The 22,400-nt window shown below is 38.3% G+C and overlaps 1 protein-coding gene across 18 annotated transcripts in view; it reads left to right on the forward strand.

Moving 5' to 3' along the window:
• KCNMA1 (potassium large conductance calcium-activated channel, subfamily M, alpha member 1) overlaps positions 1-14,447 on the forward strand; it is a 502,219-nt gene extending 487,772 nt beyond the window's left edge. For 9 of the 18 annotated variants that reach the window (XM_009888640.1, XM_009888642.1, XM_009888633.1 and 6 more), the window contains 5 exons: positions 2,008-2,202; positions 3,779-3,897; positions 5,425-5,649; positions 7,731-7,759; positions 13,583-14,447. In XM_009888640.1, coding sequence (XP_009886942.1) covers positions 2,008-2,202; positions 3,779-3,897; positions 5,425-5,649; positions 7,731-7,759; positions 13,583-13,734 — 720 coding nt within the window. In that variant the 3' untranslated portion in view covers positions 13,735-14,447. Of the gene's footprint in view, positions 1-2,007; positions 2,203-3,778; positions 3,898-5,424; positions 6,142-7,730; positions 7,760-13,579 lie in introns of those variants that run through there. The other 9 variants (XM_009888639.1, XM_009888650.1, XM_009888651.1 and 6 more) reach the window with 7 other exon arrangements.
• The last annotated feature ends 7,953 nt before the right edge of the window (positions 14,448-22,400 follow it).

Here is a 22,400-nt window from a genome sequence, read left to right on the forward strand (position 1 = left end):
CTGCCTAACTGCAGGAGCAAAGGAATTGTGCTAATTATTTTAGTTGAGTCGTATATAGTATCCACTGACAAAGACTAAGAAAAGAGACTAAACTTAATGCTGATTTTTTTATTCTGAGTACTTCCATGTTGGAGAAGTATAGCACAGTGGGAAGAGTTGCCAAAGAGGGCAACTCTGATTCTCACCTCAGGGACATCGAGAAGTAATTGAAGAATAAGCAATCATGCCTGAATATCTTTTCTCTCTCACCATGGCAATTCCTATTAAACATCATGTAATCACTCCAGACTTACATTCCTGCAAGGGGTCACATTGATTTTTCTATACGTTAAGAAAGGTTTGAGTATTACACTTGAATTGCTACACAGTGTATCCACATATGTAAAAGCTGATGTCAGATTAGCTGTTATTTTAGCCTAACTGAATCTTCCTGAATCCCTGCTAGGGTCGGACAACTCTTTACAGTACACTTTATATTTAAAATTTGTAGTGCCTTACCGGGCTAATTTAAAATAATTGGAGTTGATGAGTTGCAAATATTTGCTTTAAGGCATATAAAACAATAACAATATGTTCCTCTCATTTTAGTGTATTCAACAGGTGAAGGGCAGATACGCCTATGTAAATAAGTAGAGAAGCTTGAAGTTATGATACTTCAGTGTAACAGCAAAAAACGTTGCCACATAGAATTCATTTTCTCCTGTTTTATCTGTCATCTCAAGTGAACAATAAAATTGAAGTTTCATTATACAAAGAAAGAATGTCGAAGTAACATGGATAGGAAGCCAGTTCCGCTTTTTGACCTCAGGATAAAATATTTCAACCTGTACCTCAGTTTACCCATGTATTAAATACAATTACATTATATGGATGGAGCAATGAATTTCATTGAAAAGTATCATTTAAAAAGCGTTATCTTTGGACAACAAGCATTGTTTGAGAATTCAGTATTAATTTTTACTTGGTTGCATTACAGACATTTGTTCCAAGTCCCAAGTTTGACAAAACTCACAAATCTAGTAATGGAATCCACAAACCAGTAATGTCAATCCTGTGCACCCTACAGGGAGCTCATTTCCTTCTCGTGCGTCCCCCACACTCGCAAAGCTTCTGAAAACACAGACGTTAGTGACACTGTAAGTGACGGTGTCTCCTTGTTTTGTTCAACGGTATTTTTTGCCCTGTACATTACATTGCTGATATTTAACTGAATATCTCTGAACTATACCGGTATACTTTTAAGTGAACTTGAAAGTCATTCATCTGGCATTAAATTAATATTTAAAATACCCATTGTTTGCCTGACAGACCAGCAATGCTACAGATGCTGGCAAAATGTCAGTGTGGAGTAAATCTTCCCTAATAAACCACACTTACCCTATACCCTAGAGTTTTTTAAAAGGACCACCAGGATCCCAAACTCATCATACATTTATCTGGAATGAACTCAAGATGTTTAATTGATACATGCTTATGTCTGAACACTGTCAAGTCTCGTAATAAGATGTTTAGTACAATACATCGGTTAGACTGCTAGAGTCCAGCCACAGTAATAAGTAATGACATTTGCAGCACAAAGGCAGCTCCCCAACGAATTGGTGACAAGAGTAAAAAGGCAATCTAGCCTGTGTAAGCTTTAAATGTGGTCTGAATTTTACAATTACATGTCCTAAAGCCCATTATTAGACATGAAGGCAATGAGAAGGAAAGCAGTCATTGCATCACTACTAACACCAATTATAGGAAACATAAATCATTCAAATTTTTGTACTTTAATAAAAATCAGCCTGAATTGGTGTTTAAAAGGAAGGATCTAGTATAGGAGCCTAATGGGATAGAAGAAAATAGAGTAATTGGAGGCTGCTGTCTTTTCACTTTCTATATAAAATTATTTGAAGAGACAGCCAAGAACTTTAAACAGCAGAAACCCAGAAAAGTTGTAATTTGGATGTCTTCAGTTGTGACTTTAATGGTGTTTGCTTAAAGAGCTTTCTTTTATCTCTGCAGACATACTTCAATGACAATATCCTCACACTGATACGGACATTGGTAACTGGAGGAGCCACACCAGAGCTGGAAGCACTGATTGCTGAGGAAAATGCATTGAGAGGAGGTTACAGCACGCCCCAGACACTTGCAAACAGGGACAGGTGTCGAGTTGCTCAGTTGGCTTTGTATGATGGGCCCTTTGCAGACCTAGGGGTAAGATCACGAGGGAAACGTAGGACCAAGGCTGGTCTGCAATCTGTTGGTTTTCTCTCAGACTAAGTAAAAATCTACCTTAATTAGCCTATAATGTCTATTGTTTAATTTAAGAGAGCTTTTGGATTGTTTGACAATTAACAGCAGAGGGTGCCGGGTTTGCTTTTGCCCTTTTTAAGAAGCTATACGGCTTCCCAGGCTCCTTGCCTGGGTATTCCATACACAAAATCCTGGGGCTCTTCTTAGTTGTCAGCTAAAGAAATGGATGAGCTGACTCGGATCATATGACCGTTCTGACAATAATCCATTGCAAACATGAGCAATATCTATACCTTTGTTGGGTTTTGATAAGCTTATTCAGTCTTCCCAGGGAGCTTCCAGTTCTTGCTTAAAATATGCTTATTAGCTTGAAAACGAGACTGAGGTTTGTTTCGTGCTGTTTCTGGATGAACTAAAATTCTTGTGAAATCCTAATGATCTGACATTTTGACTCCAGTATTTTAAGGTTGAAGTAAAAAAAAAAACAACCCACAACTAAAACCAAATAAACAAACCATCTTTAAAAAAACAGTGCATTTGGATAAAGAAGTATCTAGAAATGTTTTCCGGACCAAATATTTTAATCTTGAGACAAATCCCAAAGCACCCGCTTTGCTTTGATGATGATGATATAGGATTTGATATTTCTTAAATTAACCTTGTGTTCACCAGCTCTGTTCAAAAAGAATGGAGCAACCTTCTTCACAGAAATGACAGGGAATCCCAGTTTAAAGATTAAGGGTGATGAGAGTACATGGATACAAGAAAACAGCCTTTCAATTCATGTAGAAATCCATTCACAGCTGAAATTAACAGCTCATCAAAACACTTGGGCATGTGGCATAACGTTTTCACAAATAAAACAAGCAATACCAATCCTCCAAATGCTATTTCACCAGAGCCTCAATTACACTACATCAGTGATGGTAGAATGCATTAACACTCATCATTACTTAAGAAACAATATTTTAGATATACAAATCATCAAATCCAAACTTTTTTTTTTTTCTAATCAAAGCATTTTATAATATTTATGGAAAATGGCATACATTTCATCATTATTTTAAAGTGGGAGATATTTTATTATCCTTTTAACTCCTCAGAACTCTTATTTCTGATGTGCTCCCCAGTGAATTTATTTGTCAAGATGACATTATGGCTGCTGCCAAAAAAGGGCCAAAAATACTAACAATTTTAATACCACAGTTAATGTAATTTGTAGAATATGTTGTTTGGTACCAAAATTTCTATTTCCAGCTTAAAGCAAATCACTCGCTCTTCCCGGTTTACCATCATTTCATGGACCAAGGCTCTCCAAAATAATGATCAAATTACTTATTTGAAGTAAAACGTTTAGATTATTCATTTCCTTGGGTAAAAGATTCTCATTTGTGACAAACAACAGACTGTCTATACATTGCCTTTTTTGTACAGGCTCATACTGAAAATGGTTTTCCCTGACATGGTGTTAACAGAGAAAAGAACAGAAAAAAATGTGCTGTTATGTCTCCCCCCCCCCCCCCCCCCTTTCTCCTAGGATGGAGGTTGTTATGGAGATCTATTTTGTAAAGCACTGAAAACATACAATATGCTTTGCTTTGGAATTTATCGATTAAGGGATGCACATCTAAGTACTCCCAGCCAATGCACTAAACGGTAAGTCCAGGCTTTTACAACATCTCTGCTTCACTGTTCTTCAGTCTTCTCAGCAAGGAAGATCCCAGGGTCTGTAATAAATCTAAAAAAGAGCTTGCTTCATTTTTTACCTAACTTTGCCTCAAAAGCTAACTCTTTGAGGACCTCATGATGACTCTTTAGCTGAGTTTAAGTCGTAGGCTGGATATCATAGCATAAGTTTTCAGCCAATTTTAATCAAAAATTTTTAAAGTAAATTTTCAGAACATATCTTTATCTTGTTTGTTTTGTGATGGTTCACTACTTGCATGCAAGGAAAGGACTTCAGTTTGCTTATATCAGTTAGCTGTAAATTACTGGATAATAATTTAGATTATAGTAATTAGACTTTCTTTTTTCTGAATGCTCAGAAAATACTCCTGTGGGCTTCCTATTGGTACTGTCCGTATCTAATAAACATTTCTTCCAGTACATGGAAACCCTTCTCTTGGTGGGCTGCATTCTTACTTCAGTAGCACCAAGACTGACCTCAGTGCTTTAAATAGAGCAGACACATTTCCATTGTTGCAAACCGAAGGCCATTTAGCAGCTTACTTGAAATGTGTCTTAATTAAGTGCCTACTAGAAATACACATGCAGACCCATACCAGAACTATCACAAATCTACCATCTGTTACTGTTTCATTCTCTACAAAAAGCATCATTATTGAGTGAACATGGCAATAAACAATGCTGCAGCCCACCAAAGTGGTTTCTTCTGTTAGAATTTGGACAAATTGGGGAGAATAAATGATTTTGAGTTTAGATTTACACTGTACTTGCTATATATGGGATTATTTGTTGGATTAATAAGTGACTTCTGTCCCTGAGGCGGCTAAGCCAGATTTCTTACAAGGACTGAATTAATTTGCAAAGAAGTTGAGGGCTTTGTGATCAATTTTTACTCATTTCTTGCTTGGACAGAAAATGCCTATTGCCTTGCTCAAATATGTTTTTCACATGCATTAAAAAAATTAACAGCAGGGTCTATAAGCCCTTCCTACCTTGAAAGGGGGTTAATTGAAGGTGGGGTTGCAGTATTTAAATATTTAATAAATATAAAGCAAATACGTAGTTAAATATAACTGCACCTAAAATTGTCCTCTCCCTGCTTTTCAGCCATTCTTTAAATACCATTGCTTGTGGGTATGTTACTGGGTTTTGTTAATATGTAAATCTGTTTGCTAGAGTCATTGCACTACAGTGCAGCTACAGAAAGGAGGGTCATTCGTGTGGTGTCTTCTCTGAAAAATCGTGACGTGATTCACTTGAAGAACATCCTACTCAGACAGTATGTCTGTGCAACAGAAAACATACAAAAAGTGATGTCTGACATAACAAGGTCCTAAATTGTAACGGGTATTATATGAGCTAAAATTAGGTACACACTGAAGGAAACAGAAATGCAAAAATCTGGGTAAATGTTCATGAGAATAGCAACTCTAGAAGAATTTTTTAGTAAAAATCTAAACCTGTTTTCTCTTTCTTTCTTTCTTTCTTTCTTTCCAGTTATGTTATCACAAACCCACCCTATGAATTTGAGCTCGTGCCGACAGACTTGATCTTCTGTTTGATGCAATTTGACCACAACGCTGGCCAGTCCCGGGCCAGTCTTTCTCATTCCTCCCATTCCTCCTATTCTTCCAGTAAGAAGAGCTCATCAGTTCACTCCATCCCTTCAACAGCAAACCGACCGAACCGCACCAAGACCAGGGATTCCCGGGAAAAACAGAAGTATGTGCAGGAAGATAGACTTTGATATGTGTACCTGCTCCCACTGTGTGTGAAACTTGCATTCACCACCCATTCTCCCCAGTTAATGTTTCCAGCAGTAATGTTCCCTGTTTTCCCATAGAGTTCTCCCTTTTTGTACACATATTTTGCATATGTATGACAGTGTGCATGTGATTGTCATTTTTATTTCACCACCATAAAACCCTTAAGCACAACAGCAACAAAGCAGACGGACCAAAAGTTATTTATGATGCTAGGGGAGAAAAAAAATTCTAAACCCATAGGCACACTGAAAACATAAATAACTCACTGCAGTTACTCTACATATTAGAAAATAGAGTATATTTAACATGAACACTTGCTCTTGGTGTCAGAGTTACACAAAGTCAGTCATTTAGTGCAGAATTGTTGATGTATGTTGCGGTAGATATTTTTATATTCATATTTACAGGAGTTGTTACATTTATTTGATGCTTTTAAAACTAACCCATTAAAAAAAAAAAAAAAGAAAAAAAAATACAACCAAAAAAATCCTTACTGATGTTTCACTCTCAAAGATTATATTGTATAGGGCTTACACTCTTTGTATAGATTATTGCTACGCACCTGCTTTATACCAAAGCAACATCAGGGACTTTTCTGCTTGTTTAAGGACTTTCTCTAAAATACTAGCCTTTTGGAGATAGTGTCTTTTCCCTTTAACACTGAAATTGCCTGGGCATGGAGTTGTAAAACTCCAATGGTTTAATTTAAGTTTAGAAAGAGTCTAATTGCATATTAAATTATTATTCTGTCTATTTATACTGCCACACGAATAGCTATATTTTCTTTCACTTTTGACATTTGGGATAAAAAGCCATATGTATCATAAATATTGGATGTAAGTCATTAAAAACTGCCTTCCTGGGACTTTTACATCTTTAAAAGGTGAATTAGTCACCTTATGTACAGAATAAATAATGTTCAGAAAAGAGCAAGCATTTTTCTATGCTTAAGTATCAGATCTCGAGGGACTTTGTTCCTTTCCCCAGATGGTAGTTTAACTTTTCCAAGTTAGAGTGGTGGTATAAATCTTCCAACAAGAGCCCTAATATGCGAAGATCCTCCAGAAATCCTGCTCCATGTTCTAGATGGTTCTTTTCAACAGGTCCATGCCAGTATGCAGGAATACAGGGGAAGACAACTGAGTGCCTTTAAGGTCTCTCCCATTTGGGAAGAAAAGGTGCTGTGCCCTAGACAGGCAGTGAGCAGAACCGGAGGGCTGGGCTGGAAATATTCACCGTGCTGAGGCATCATGTTCTAGGCACGTGCCAGAGTTTGTTCCATGCAGATTCTCACCAACGACACACCTAGCCAAACAAAAATTGTGGCAGGGAATTAAAGTAGTGGGAAGGAACCTATCCTAGACAGCCACAGAAATGATACTCCAAGCTTGGTTTTGTTTTTTTTTAATTTCAAATGCCAGCCTTGTGAAATATAGAACTAGTTCTAGGTGAGAGGAAGAGTTTCCCAGGGTAGGGAGGCCAGAAACACATACCACCTTCCCTGGCTACCCAGCAAGAAAGCATGCAGACAGAAAATAAATATTTGGATGTGGGAGTGATTAGCATTGTAACTGCCAACCCAGACAAGGTGCTTTTATGGTTAGTGTTGTTTTCTACCTTTCCCTTCCCCAAGCATGATAATTTTGAAGATTTGCTTGCTGTGTGAATTGACAATGAGCCAAGCACTTTTACTGACAAAACCTGGAACCATATACGTGGGCTACAGAAAGTACCACTGTGCAGCGTTAAGCATGATGATTGGAATACAGTATATATGTGTGTGTGCATTCAAATGCAGCTGTAAGTCCTATCAGTGAATTACGTTGCAAATTCTGGATGCTCCCCTACAAATGGGTCTATTACAGTTGCTCTTCATCATAAAGACAAATTCATGTGTTTCTTTTTGCAAAGAAAGTTCTCATGTTTTGCCCCAAGAATATTTATGACTACAAGGATGTGCCAGTTAAAGTGCTCAACAGGAAATATGACAGTTTAAAAGCATTGTAAAACTTACATAGCTTACTTCTTTTTCTAAAGTGCAACAAGGATGAATAGAATGGGCCAAGGTATGACAATTAATGGTTCTGCATGACCTAGCAACTGCTGTGGGTTTCCTTCTATAACTTTGTCCTTGTGAAAACTTGTGAAATTAAAAAAAAAAGTAGTCACAAACTTTATTCAGTTATTGGTTTGTTTGTTTTGTTGGTTGTTTTGTTGGTTTTCTTTTGCCTTTTTTTTCCCTCCAAACCAGAAGTAAAACTGGCTGCTGCTGCTGCTGCTGCTGTTGCTCAACCCTGTTTTATTTTTTATCCTCTCATCTGCTTGCCTTTCTAATTGCACGTGTCCTTTTGGAAACGCCCAGGTTCCTGCTCAGTGAAGATGCCTACCCTGGTGCAGACATTACTTTAATTTCCCATTCCTCATTCCAATTCCTTTCCTCCTCTCCCCTCCCTATTCCCCTGTCCCCCGTGTACGTTCATGAGCATCTCTTTATGTTGGCAGTATTGACTGAAGATAGTCGAGAGCAGTTATGCATTTTGGGAGAATGTTAATGGCTTTGACACCAAAATGCTTTTCCATTAATGTTTTATCTGTTTTCCATTTAGCAGAGGAAGGGAGGGTGTTAATATGAAGCCACTTGTCACATACTACATAATGATTTTATCCAAATAAATAGTATTTGTATAACTGTGCAGCTCAAATAGAAAAATATAGACAGTGTACATTAGAGAAGCAACTTGTCTACTTTGTGAGCAACAGAAGAGGAATATCTAATATGGATGCAAATCTGAATTCCTCAAATCATACTGAACTCTAATGCTCTTTCATCTTCTGTCCTAAAGTCAGAATTCTAAAGTTTTGACTTTTAGTTGTACCACATGCACTTTTCGCTGCTAACTATAGACAAATCTATCAAATAGTTTATTACAGTGACGAAGATATTCTGATATGGTTATACTAATGAAATTGGGAAGTTGGTCCTTACAAGTAGAGGAATGTTTAAATCAACTCTGTTATGTTGTCAGCATTTTTTATCTTGAAAAGTAACAGGAAATCTCCTGTTTCTTCAGAAATCTATCCTAAGTCAAACATTCTTAGAAACTACCCTGGTTAGTTTTTGAAAGTGGAAAAGCAGCACCAATGACAAGAGATGACATTTTAGAGCTTGCAGTGGAGGTCCTGCCTCTTATATCAGTCCCAGCTTGGTTTCGACAATGGAAACTGGGTTCTTTGCAACTTTGTTGATCTGAGTGTTGACGCAAAATCACATCTAGCAAACCTGCAGGTTCTTGCTGTGGGTTCCTGCTGTCCTAAACTGGCAGAGTCAGGCATTTTCCAGTGAAATTCCCATTGTCAAAAGTAAGAATTTTGCTAGTTTAAAAAAATTAAAAATCAACAAGAGCAAGTCCAGAATAGCATTTTTGTCCCAAAGCTTTAGTTTCCTTGAAGCAAAATAAAGACTTTCACGGAAAGTAAGAATAGTTTCTTCTCTCTCTTCCTGCAAATTACTTACTGCCTGCCACATGTAAAATATTCATCTGCCAAACAAAGACTTGCTGAGCAGGTGGGTGGAGAAACTTTCATTACTTTTTCCTCGTACAGGAAGAAATTGCATGGGAGAATTTTCAGCTTAGGTATAAACAAGCTGCCTATGTGGAGGGGGGGAGGCACACAAACACATACCTACAGACTCGTTTGAAACTGTGTCACAAAAGAAAAAAAAAAAAAGCATGTTTAAAACAATTGTAAGGTAATTTGGGATTATGGTGAGAATACAGGTTTAGTAAATCTTTGTGTCATGTTTAGCTAGTACTTTCTTTGACTCTGCTCAGAAGAGAGGGTGTTTCACAGTGACATTTATTCAAATGTGATTATTCAGTCCAGAGTTAATGACAGAAATTTTAAAACACCGGAACAATAAATCTGTTGGAGAGAATTGCTAGAGTCTCGCACAAGTTGAAGAAATCTGTGTTTTGATCATTTTACTTTAATGATGTATATCTTTTTATGCTGCAGGGAACAGTCTTACACAAGGTGTTAATTTTTATTTGTTTGTAATAAGAGCAGGAAGCCTTTAGAACCTTCATGGATGCACTGGGATGCTGATAGCCCATTGCAAACACAGGTGTTTGCGAGGAAAGTAAATGATGTCTGCTTTCTGATACATGAAGTTACTTAGCTGTTCTGACATCTCTCAGGTGATACTGTCAAAAACAAACCCGTCAAATAGTGTAGGAAGATCAGGGACTCTCTTGAGCAGCTCTTTAAAAAAAACCCAAAAAGACAAAACCAAAACCAGAAAACTAGGCCTGTTCTCACTATAATGTAGAAACACATGTGGTAAGGATCAATATGCATACACCAAAAGGGAGAGAAACAGAGTGAATGAAACAGAGAACTAAAAAAAAGTTGGTGAATATAACATTATATGAAGACTTAAAAAGAGGTTTTTTGACTGATTTAAAGGAAAGAGTAAGTAGTTTGTGTAAGATATGTATAAATCTGTGCTAAGACTATGGAAGACATATCAAAGTCAAACTGTGAGCATAACAAAAAAGATTGAAAAGTGCGTAAGGGATTCAAGAAGCGCATTTACTAACTTGGAGCAGAATATCTTAGTGGCCAACTGTAAAGATGAGGAGCGTCAAGCTCACATTTCAAAGGTAAGTATAGAGATTGATGGACCTTCACAGGAGACTCATCATTATGTGGTCAAAGACAATTTTAAGAACAGAAAAGGAGCATGAAAGGTATAAAGCTGGACCCAAGCATCTCCTGCTGGAGATGATAATGCCTGGACCAAGGTTTCAGTCTGGCAAAAAGAAATTTAAACAGCAAAAGAAATTAGAATCTACCAGTTTCTGGCATTTATTATTTATTGTCTGTATTTATTACTTGCCAGGGAAAGGCAAAAAGACACTTGATGGTGTCTTTTTAAAGATCAGCTCTCTGGATATGAGTTTTATTGTAAAGATTAACATATAACTAATTGCCTTGTTTTGAAAATTCCAGGGAAAGCAGGGGAGATGGGCGCGCTTTACACTGGCTGCTGAGAAATACAGTGCAGTTCATCCCCGATCCTTAGCAATCACGCTGTTCTCCCCTTTCTTGCTATGAGATCGAATTAGCTTGCACCAAGTTCTGTTTGTAAGGAAAGTTTGTGCACCATATGTTAAAAAAGAAGGTAGAGATAAAAGTTCGCAGTGCTTAACTTGCCTCAAAATCATTTTAAACACAAACCATTAGAAAACTGTTAGTTTGAAATTGTTTATGTGATCTTGCAAGGCTTTTAAAACATGATAACCATCACACTTTACACCTCTCTGAAAGGTTAGTTTAATCGTAGATCACATAAAATTGGTTTCCACAAATGCATAATGGTTCATGTGTCACACTTGAACTAAATGGTTTTTTAAATGGAGCTGAAATTATTTTGATGTGTACGCATTCCCAGGTTTTTATTTTTTTCTTACAACCTTTCTTAAACCAGCCCCCATCAGGAACCATTCCCTTAAAGTCTCATTAATAATTCAGATGTTCTGATGACTTTAAAAGATCTATGGAATTGAGGTGCTTTTTTTTTTTTTTTTAACTGCTTGACAAAAAGATAAATGAATGTAGAAAGAAGCGGTAGGAGTCTGGCAAGCTGTAGATCATCTCTGAACAGATTGTAACTTTATCATTCTGTCAGGAAGAATAATTTAAAGCACTTAATCAGTTAGCTTCAGTGTGCAGGATGTAACATTATGAATTCCTATCGTCCAATCTGTTCAAATCAAAGAGAACTTAATTATAATAGGTAAGAGAGAGAGAGAGAGATGGGAGATTGAACATTGTTCAGACTCAGGCAACTTCAAGGGGGCAGGGAACTATTTACCCTGGTCACAAATGGGTAGGATATTTTAAAACAAAGTAAAATACATTTTAGAAAATGACTAGGAAAACAATACAGTAGTTCTATTTACCTTCAGTAATAAGCCACTACTGATTAATAGGATTCTTTTTTTTCAATTTAATTTTTTAAAAAAGCGTAAGTGCAGGTAATGAATATATCTAGGAAAAAAAAAGGTGAATTAAACCCTCATAAGTTTGGAGTTTGTTGTTGGGGACTGGGGGGTGTTGCATGTAGATGCTTAAAATCCCTATCAAGTATAAGTGTTTAAATTTTATATTCACAAAAGTGAGAAGCCCAGTAATTCTGGAAATCGATCCACTTCTTTAGAAGCCCTAACTTTGAACCTAGTTGCTTATTCTTACGCATTTATGCCCAGATATTTGTCCTTTATTCTTCCTGGTCTTCCAGTTTCTATTCTGTGCTTCACCTCCTAAGCTTTTGTGCTCAATCCTTGGCTTTCCAAGGTGGATTTTGCTTTGCTTATTTTTATTTATTTGTTTATTTAAAATGAGTACTCCTTCCACTCCTGCCCTGATTCCAACCCAGATACAGCAGCATTTCAGTGGTAAGAAAAAGTGGCAATTTGCACTATGCAGGAGAGACACTAAAGCTTCTGAAGCATTTTGGGTTCCCCACTGGAATGAGAAGTAGTGCTGCAAGAGCAGCAACTCTGAGGGGCACACATTAAACCTTGGATGTAATTACGAAAATGCCTCAGTTGCAGAATCCCATCCCCAGAACCATTTGTGCACACTCACCTCTGGAATTTGGGGAAGGAGGGTGAGAATGGAGCCTCCGGTTCACAAATGCTGTCAAAGCATGAGCACCTAATGGCCATATGGCACCCTCAGACCAGGAGTTCCTAAGTCTTTGAGTAGAGCTATCCTGTAAAGTTGCCCACCTGTAATTAAGAAGTGACAGCAGTAATTGTTCTCTAAAGAGACAATTATTTTAATTTCTTTTTTCCTTTTGTGAATTTTAAAAAGTTTTTGTCCACATGTGCGTATGAACAATACAATATAGTGGTTAGGCTCACAAGCAGCTAGGGAACGGCTGCAATGCCGCAGCCTCTCAGCATCCTCACTCCCTCCCGCATTGCTCCCAGCCAACCTTAAATCAGTACCATAAATTTCTTCCTGTGTTCATGGAAACAGACACTTGCCCAAAGGTATAAAAGCAACAGCTTCCCCTCTAATCTGCCTTTAAGTCCTTCCTTCCTTTGCCTTGCTGTCACGTATCACTACCGATCCATTCACGATTAACTTCAGCACCTACTAAAGTCATCTGAGCATCAGGTGCGTTCCATGCCCCTTCCCAAACTGGAGAGGTCAGCAGTGCCCAAGCAGCCAGGTTGCTAAGTAGCAATGTAATGGCCACCCCCTGCAGGAAGGCAGCCATCTGGCAGCATGAATGCAAGCCCTACTTACTCTAGCACCAATTGAGGAAAGGTCTTCTTTACATTCTCCTACATGATTTCGGAGCCAGCAGTAGCGACCACCCTGAAATGGAAGAGTCGGGGAAGCCTCTGACTCTTTAGGTGCTCCTCTGTATATGGACTCACATGCTCTTTTCTGCGTTACCCTTATCCCACCCGCTCTCACTGGCTCAGTTTAGCCTTTTATTTGTATCATTTTTTCAATAAATGAATCAGAGGGTGTTCACCTGAGCATGAAAAAAAAAAAAAAAAAAGAGCTCTCTTTCATTCAACAAGCAAACTGGTATATTGACAGTTTTCTTTAGCTTCTACTATCAAATCTGCAAACATGTCATCCGCCTTTCAGGAAAAGTGTTTTCAGAGGTATTAATCTAATGCACTGTACTGCTAGTAATTAGTCAAAGTCATCTTCTATTGATTGCCTTTTTTCTATAAACTTTACTGACTTCTCCCCCCTCCTTTTTTTTTTTGTGTGTGTTTATGTGTGTATGTGCTTCACTAATTAAAACTCTCATTTTCCCTCCTTATTCTGTCTCTACCCATTTTGCTCCTTAGCAGAAAAGAAATGGTTTACAGATGAGCCGGATAATGCCTATCCCAGAAACATTCAAATCAAGCCCATGAGCACTCACATGGCCAATCAGATCAATCAATATAAATCAACAAGCAGCTTGATACCACCAATCAGAGAAGTTGAAGATGAATGTTGACTCCTTCGAGGCCAGAACTATTTTTTTAAAGCCTGACAAACTTCATGAATGGTGATGTGACATTTATTCCTTTTACATGCTGAACCACTGATGGAGAAGTTAAGAAGGGCAAGCTTAATGGGAAAATAAAGTAGACAGATCTTTGTTTGTCTGCCTTTAATATTGCTTCCACGTATTTTGGAAAATATTTCATTTATAAATGAACATAATCAAAACTAGTCATGTATAGCCTCTAGCATTTTAAATTATTTTTATTTATTAGAAATAAATATATTTTTCTTTTTTTCATTGTCAAGTATTTTCCCTAAAAGAAAAACCTGCATATGTGGCCAGACTCCTAAGAGTTTAAAAAAAAACCCAAACAAACCAACCTCAGTCCTTGGCTTAAAGGAGAATGATGGTCACAGTTATAAGGACATGTAATTAAGGGAGGCAAATGATATATTTACAAAAAGAAGAGAAAGGTCCAACTTGTATTTTAGTAAATCAAAAAAAAAAAGAAGAAAAAAAAAGAACAGTTCACCAAAATGTTTCTTTACTGGAGGATGTGTATTTTGTTCAGCATTGACACCAGCTCTTAATAAACTGAACTTATTTATTTTCAAAGTTGAAAGTCATATTTTTGTACATGTAACATTCTTCTGAAATATTCTTTGTTTTATTGCCACATACAGATCACCTTAATCGCCAGTTGCGCTAAGGTCCAGTAACTCCCCGACACACAGTGTCCCCCCTTCCCCCTACGCGTGCACACACACACACAGAGACAGAAGCCCGGCATCCCTGATAACTTTCTGCAAGCCTGGCGTAGTGAACACCACTACCCCAGACCAAGAGCTGTGTAGATAAGGTGCTCATAGGCAGCACTTGCTATAAATGGCAAATCTGGCAATTCTACTCCGCTTCCCATTAGCCATGGGCAGTTGCAAATTTCAGGAGGGCAAGCTTGGCCATTCCTATTCTTTTGCCATGTATTACAGTGCTTTAATCCAGAGTGCATAAGTAGTGCATGAAAACATAAGTTATAAACCTTCTCATCTACCATATTCTGTTGGTTCCTTACTTCAAAAATGCTGATGGCCTTGCATCAGTCTTCTTTATTTGGTTCAGGTTCTTCCTGATATGTATAGAGGTTTAGCTCCAGATCTTTGCACATCGATGCCAGCTCATTGGTAAAAGCCACACTGAATCTCCTTTTGGTGAGTTCAGATTGGAATATAAACTGGTTTAGCCTCAGCTCTCTAATCTCACAACATGCTGTTCTCAGTTAATTCCTGCACCAAGCAACATCTTATTTTAGCTGTTGCTTTTTTTTTTTCTTTAATTTATTTTCACTTTGCTGGGCGACCACACATAAAAGTACAGTAATAACCAAATCAAAATAAAAGTAATGAATGTATTTATTATGATAATTTACAAAAGGCCTTTGATGGGTGCCTTTTGTGTCAGCAGTTTCACAAAGTTGCCAACGAGCTTTACAGCCATCAGACAAAAATGTGATGTTTCATATCTGTGCTGCAGTATCTATCCACCCAAGCATTTGGTGTTCTAAATGATTTAGTAACTCTCTCTCTATCTCAAATTAGCAACATCTGACACAATTGCTTGAAGAAAAAAAAAAAAAAAGAAGAAAATAAAAGGCTGTGCTAATAGGGATTAAAACAAAATCACAGGACCCAGTCATCAGGAAAGGCAGGTTTCATTGTGCAAGTTAACTTTAGGCTTTGTAATTTTGCAGAATTGTTAAACACCACAATGAGACATACTGTGGTACTTTTATCATTAGAGAAATATCAGTGAATCAAACAAATACAAAGCAGATGAATTTATTGTGAAAACACTGATGTCCACTATATAATCCAACATTTAAGCTAAACTATCTCAGCTTTAATGTTTGTCCACTGGCTGCAGTACAAATATAACCATACTAACACCTAATAGGCTTTATTCTGGAGTGACTTCTTGGACTGTGACTACTTTGTTGTTACATTTTGTAGAATAGCTATTTAAAGACAATAACAGGAATTGTTAATACAGTATCTGTAAAATTGGATTGTTTAAAATATTTCACTCTCCTACAAGGTACCAAAACAATTTAAGCAGTTTTCCGTTATTATTGAGACCATGTTTAACCCATTTCACAGTCCCCAAAACAGACGATGAGTCTGGTGAGTTCTTCCGCTCTACGCTGCTTCAGCTAGTGATACGTTACAATCTGCATCCAGTTTCTGCATTGGGTCATGTTAAGCCTTTACTTTGAAGTCAGTGCTCCTTTTTCATTTATGAACTGCGTTCGTATTATAACCAGGGTCAAAAAAGCTGGTCCTGAGTGCAGGAGAATTTTTGAAATTTGTGTTCAACATCACCAAGTACATGTGAATTTATTCTTTTTCTTAGAAGACCGGTGTTTAGTGTAGGGGCATAGAGCGTTTTATCTTATACTTTATCACATAAAGTGCCATTTCTGAGTGTCCTTCATTCAGAGGTGAGCATTCACTGGATAAAACATGCTAATGCATCAAATTCAACGCTCCTAAATAGCTAAGGTTTGTGTGTGTCTCTCTGTCCAGTTTAACTGTCACACCCAAAAATGTCATGCTGCCAACTGTACATAAATAAAGGAGAAGATCTGAATACACTCATGCTCTCTCCCAGCACAGATAGTTCCGTATGTAACGATAGATAGACAGAACACCTTTAGAGAGCAAGCGAGACAGAGAGAAACAGGTACAGGTATGGGTTTGCATTTCCCATTTATAGAAAAGCTAAGGGCAATCAGCAATCTTTTCTCACTCCTCTTTTTGATGATCAAAGACGCAGGACTGACTTCTGGCAATTAGGTGGAGCAACACGTAGAAAACCTGTTGGAGATCTTTGAGATTCAGCTATTAAGGACGACAATAAGGCCAGCACCAATATTTGGATACATGAAGTTACATCAAGGCAAGTGGCCTAAGTGACAGCTGACAGACCACATGATGACTGATGTAGAAATAAGGTTTTGATCTTTATTAACAATTCTTACTCCTTTCTCAAAAGACAACAAAGGGGGGGGGGAGGTATTTCAGCTTTTTCATGAATTGCATGCACGACTAATACAGGCTTTTTTTTTTTTTTTCTGGTAACTCATGTATTGGATGGAGAGTGTGTCTGTGGGTGTGCGCATGTTTGCAAATATGCATGTCCACACATGCATATATGTGTGCATATATACACACACATATATACATAAAAAGGGGGATGCATATGTATTTGATACAGTCATCACAGGAAGGTGGTCATATTTTTTGGGGGGGGATGTAGTAAAGAAAGACACAAAGAAAATGAAAATATGTGACTCAGAGACTAACACATGGAGGCATTGTACCTATAGGTTCCTCCTGGTCTGACCGACCAGTGGCCGTTCTTGTTGGTTATGTTGGCTGTGCAGAACCCCCCCTCGCTGCAGAAGGAGGCGTGTGCTCCTGCCCCTCCTCTCCCCCTGGCACACGCGGTGCCCGCACTGCCCGACAGTCTCTGCCCTCTCTGCCTCGTGGCTATTATTTTAGTTTGTCCCCTGAAGTCCATGAGCGCTAATAGGCAAGGATAAAAACTGTTCTCCGACGGGGTGTTGTTTGGGTGGCGAGTGCCAAGCACAGTAAAAGTAAAGGTGTAATGGAAGAAGATATTCAGAGTCTAAATGGGACTTTTTTAAGGCCTCAGTGTGACTGCCTTACTGCTGCTTGTGAGATGGTTGATAGGCGTATGATGCATTTACTAATGGGGGAGGTGCAAACATTTCCTTGTAGTTTTCAAAACTTTTCCATTTTAACAGCTCTTCTCCTTTCCAACCAGCATTGATGGCCAACCAGTAGGAAGTACATGTGGCAGAAAGCACAAACCCCTTGATCTGGGGCACGATCAGTTATATACAGTGCTACAGGCTTATGGACAACGTTGTTAATCCACCTGTAACACAAAGGGACCCTGCCAGCCCTGCTAGCCCAAAAGCCAGAAGCGTAGGGAGAGGGAAAGCAGGAGGTGAGAGGGACACCACACATCCAGGACCTCAAGCAAATACAAGCACGTGGCTGTTTCCAGTTCATCTTTGATGGGAAAACGAGTGCTGCCTAGACAAGGTGAAGGCCACGAGCTTCAGGATAATGAAGCTCCTGTGTAGCCTTATTAAGCCACACAGATGTCTTGAATGAGCTGATGAGTCTTCAGCAACTCCCAGGCTGTCGCAGCAGCCGGGGTTGTACAGGAAGCCAGGTTGAGCCCCGCTAAAGGTATTTTCTTCCCCATTTTTGAATTTTAAAGAAAAAGGCTCAGGCGGCATGGATGCGAAAAGACTTAATTGGCCTCAGCCAAATGTGGAAAAGGGAAAAAGTAGTTTGCATATAACATAAAAGAGATACTACAAAAGTATTTTCTGTAGCCTTTTATTATAAGTTGCTGGGTGGTGATGGGCAAGGTTATTGTTGGGTTTTTTGGTCAGTATAAGGAAGATTTGCATTTCTTGAATGCTTCATAGAGTGGGAGAAGAAGGGGAAAGTATAATTGCATGTTCTCATTCAGAGAGGACTGTTTTTATTGGGGGGTGAGGGTGTGTGTGTAAACTACATCTAACAACTATTGCAATAATTGGATGTGTAAACTAATGCATGACAAAAAAAGCAATAATTTACAACTGGGTAATTATGCATGTTTTCACTGCTTGGTCAATCACTGGTGAATCCATAAACATGTCAGCAACTGCTCTGTTCCAGCTGACTCACATGGGCTCAATGTTAAACACAGAGCTGGTGCTTGAAAGGTTGTATCAAGAAGCAGGTTCATGAGGGCTTGTGGATCCCAATGCATTGGAAATCAACACATATTGAGGTCGGGGGTGTGTGTGTGTTGCATTTTTTTTTTTTTTAAAGCTGTTATCATTGGGATTTTCTTTCGCACCAAAAGAAGTGTGTGTGTCTCACCTCATATCTAGTTTTAAAGCTGCTTAAACAAAATAACTAAGTGTGTGAAAGGCGATGAACAGGACAAAGTGAAAACAGAAATCCTTTCCCCATGTTACAGTGGATTGGCCTGGGAACATTTGTCAAAGTCAATGGCAGATGCATAGAAAAAGTCAGGGGAAAGGAGAGTTCTTATATTCCTTCTTTTGTTTCCATCTCCCTAATATCTGAACTACCAATATCCCCAATATATGAACAAGCACTTTTTTAATTTTTATTTTTATTTTTTAATTCTAAGGGTGTTTGAACAATCCCAAGCTATATATATATATAGGGGATATTTATTTTTTTTTTTAAAAATTCATTGTATGTGCACACCAGGTATCTTAATATTCAGTTAGCAGGCATCATATTTGTAGTACTTTTATACTAAGCAATACTAGTAGGTGTGGGTACAGCCCCCCCATCTGAAATAATTAAAGGAATGGAGTAGCTGTTCAGCTGAGGCCACTGCCTGGGATGGTACATAGGCCTATAGTATCGACAACTCTGCCCCAGCATTTATCGAAGCTATATTTATATAAGTAATGTATCTATTCTGCACAGATATTCTCTGCTATAGAACATTGAGCCACATTGAAACTGTATAGTCTATAATGTGCAGTAGTCTATATAACCAAGTAAATTCCACTGAAGTTAGTAAATAGGGCTGATGGTCTAATGTATCTGTTTTGTATAATGGTGTACTACTGTTAACTGTCAAAATGAGAAGGGGTAGGGGGAAGGAAGAAAATACAAGATATAAAATACTTTTTTATCACTTTGGGTCTAATTTAGAACAATATCTAACTTAAGAGGCTAAACACAGTAATGCTGCATCTAATTAGAACCTTAGTGAGGTTGAGAGAAAGCTTCTTACTGCTTCAGTCAATGCATTTTAGAGGACATCTTTATAACTCAAAGAAACCAGGCAACACAACATATAGGCGGTTGAATACATGTAATAGAAAACATAGATTTTTCAGAAACCAAGATTTGGCGTATGAGCACTTTGTTGACTGGACAATAACTAACAGAAACCACATGAAAAGGTCCGCAGAAGTTATCTCAAGTTTTCCTTAAGTAGCAGTTAAAAAGTGATGCTTCTCCCATGGTGTAACTTGGGACACACATGCTTAGCCAGTGCAAATAATCTAATCTCTGTCAAAAAAAAAGTTGACATAACTTTAACTTTTGCATTTCTGTAGAGTTCAGGGCTGATGGTTTGTGTTTGGGTTTTTTTCCCTTCAGAAAAAAACCACACACACAAACACATGTATACAATATATTTTGATGGATACACATGTCTATTTCATTATATTTTGGGAGCGGGGACGGGGAGGTACAATGAGAACCAGCTATCCTCTTAACTTAAAAGTTCATCAAGAAAAAGGAGTATGACTTCATCATTTTACATTTTACCATTATGGGTTGGTGAGAGAGAACAAATGCTGGTGCTCAGAAATGATCTACCTGACTTTGTCATATGTAATATCCAGTGATAAATATATTGTCCTGTAAAAAGGGTTTGTACATAACTTGTACATGGTTTCATTTTGTATTTTTCTCAGATTAAAATTTATGTATTTGTGTTCTAAAAGAAGGAGAGGTTGCTGTGTTTTCTTTTTCTCTTCGAGACAAGCTGTGTCCCATAAAGTTATGCAACACGTATCATCAGATCATGAATAATATTTTATTCACAAAACCAGTGCTGTTAATACTTTGAAATAAGACTAACCCAGCTGCCTTTCTCTCTTGTTCCCTCTCCAGAATCAGCCCCTTCCTAATAATAATTAATACCAGCTGCCACAGAGGATGCTGTGAGGGCTGCAAGTGAATAATTCTGTAGTAACAACAAACATCACCCTAACACCAGTTATGTAGTCAAATGCAATTATAATCTGTGTTTAATTTAGCTACTTCACATGCTTGAACAGAGCATCTCAGAGCACCTTCAGCTTTCATAAATCAGGTTATGATGGACAGATAATCTTGCTAAGCAGTCCAAAGATTTTCCAATCTCCCATGACGAGTACATTTGAAAGTTATTTGAAATTATTTTACTATGCTTCTCTATTGCAGCGCAGGAACTAGGTATAATCCTACATGCAACTGTATGTTTTTAAGAAGTTCAAGAAAAACTCCTTTTGGAGTCTGTAAGATTGTGTACATGTGGCTGGTGTTCTGCTAATTAAAATAACCTGGTCTTTAAAGCTGACATCATTAATCTGTGCAGCAGCATCACTACAGTGATTTGTAGTCAACCATGGTGTGATAAACCTTGTTTGATTCTGAATCATGGAGAGGAAAGAAGAGCAGAGCACTGCAAAAGACAGTTAAGGATCCAAACCCCCCCAAAAAGTACAAATAGTTAATTTGGTCCCAACGCGTAGGTAAGTAACGTAAAGAACCTGGTATATGGCTACACTCGTGTTTTCTAAGCAGAGTGTTTGGGGGCGCAGGGTGTGGGTGGGATGGAAATCAACACACAACAGTATTTGTGCAGGACTATGGAGAACGGTGTAACAAACTGACTCAGCACCAACGTCAGTGAAGAAAACTGGTCCACACCTCACTGAGAACACCTGTCAAACCCACCCTTAGATACTCTCACGGGGAAGGGAGTGTATGTACCATAAAAAACGTGAAATGTGGTGTCTATCTGGAACAGTTCAATCGAAGGACTACTCTGTGTTAGTAAATCTGCACAGAGGTGTATACTAGGTCTACTTTAGATGTTACTCCTTGACCTAACCCTTTGCGGTGTCAAGCACTAACTAGTAAGCTTGACTTCTAATTACTGAAGGTGAATGATAACAAGTAAGTGAGGGACAGCCATATAAGTCACCACGAATGGGTACCCATTTTAAGATGGGAAGATAATTCTTCATCCATCACAAGTTTAATCAGGTAACTGCTACCTGCACAAGAATCCATATCACAAAAGAGGTATTTATCCATATATAGTCATCCATGAATATATGTGCGTACATTTGGATGTGTATATTTATATCTACACTTACACATCACTAACTGCTAATTTTTTTAGGGTCTTAACTCTTAGATGGCACATCTTCCTGTAAAAACCACTTAAATTAAACCTGGCCATAGAATAGCTAAGGTAAGAAGTTGTTTCATCGTGTATCATCTCCAGCCCTGTTACTCACTGGTACAAAGGTCAGACTGAGCAGCACCCTATGCACTTCCCCAAAAATAATACAGCGGTTCTAGTCAGCCAGTGGCTGCAGTGAACGACAAAGCTGCTCACACCTTTTCTGGGTTACGAGGCAGTTCTGCTACTCTTTCACAATACTTTAATCTGCATAGGATGCTACTGCCTTTTGCTGTACACAATGATAAATATGAATTATCTTAAAATATTAACTGCACATATATGGTTCAAGCTAGGGAGGTGATTTTAAAAGCACAGTTTGGCGCGTTGAAGGAGGGCCATTGAGGGGAACTGTGAAACAAACCTTTGCCACACAGCACAAAGGCAAGGGCAAACATCGGCCACAATACACCCCCCCCCCCACACACACCCAACACCCAATTTTAAAAGCACAGTTTGGCGCGTTGAAGGAGGGCCATTGAGGGGAACTGTGAAACAAACCTTTGCCACACAGCACAAAGGCAAGGGCAAACATCGGCCACAATACACCCCCCACACACACACCCAACACCCAGACCCCC

The sequence above is a fragment of the Charadrius vociferus genome, unplaced genomic scaffold (assembly GCF_000708025.1).
Source record: "Charadrius vociferus isolate BGI_N301 unplaced genomic scaffold, ASM70802v2 scaffold187, whole genome shotgun sequence".
Taxonomy (NCBI): Eukaryota; Metazoa; Chordata; class Aves; order Charadriiformes; family Charadriidae; genus Charadrius; species Charadrius vociferus.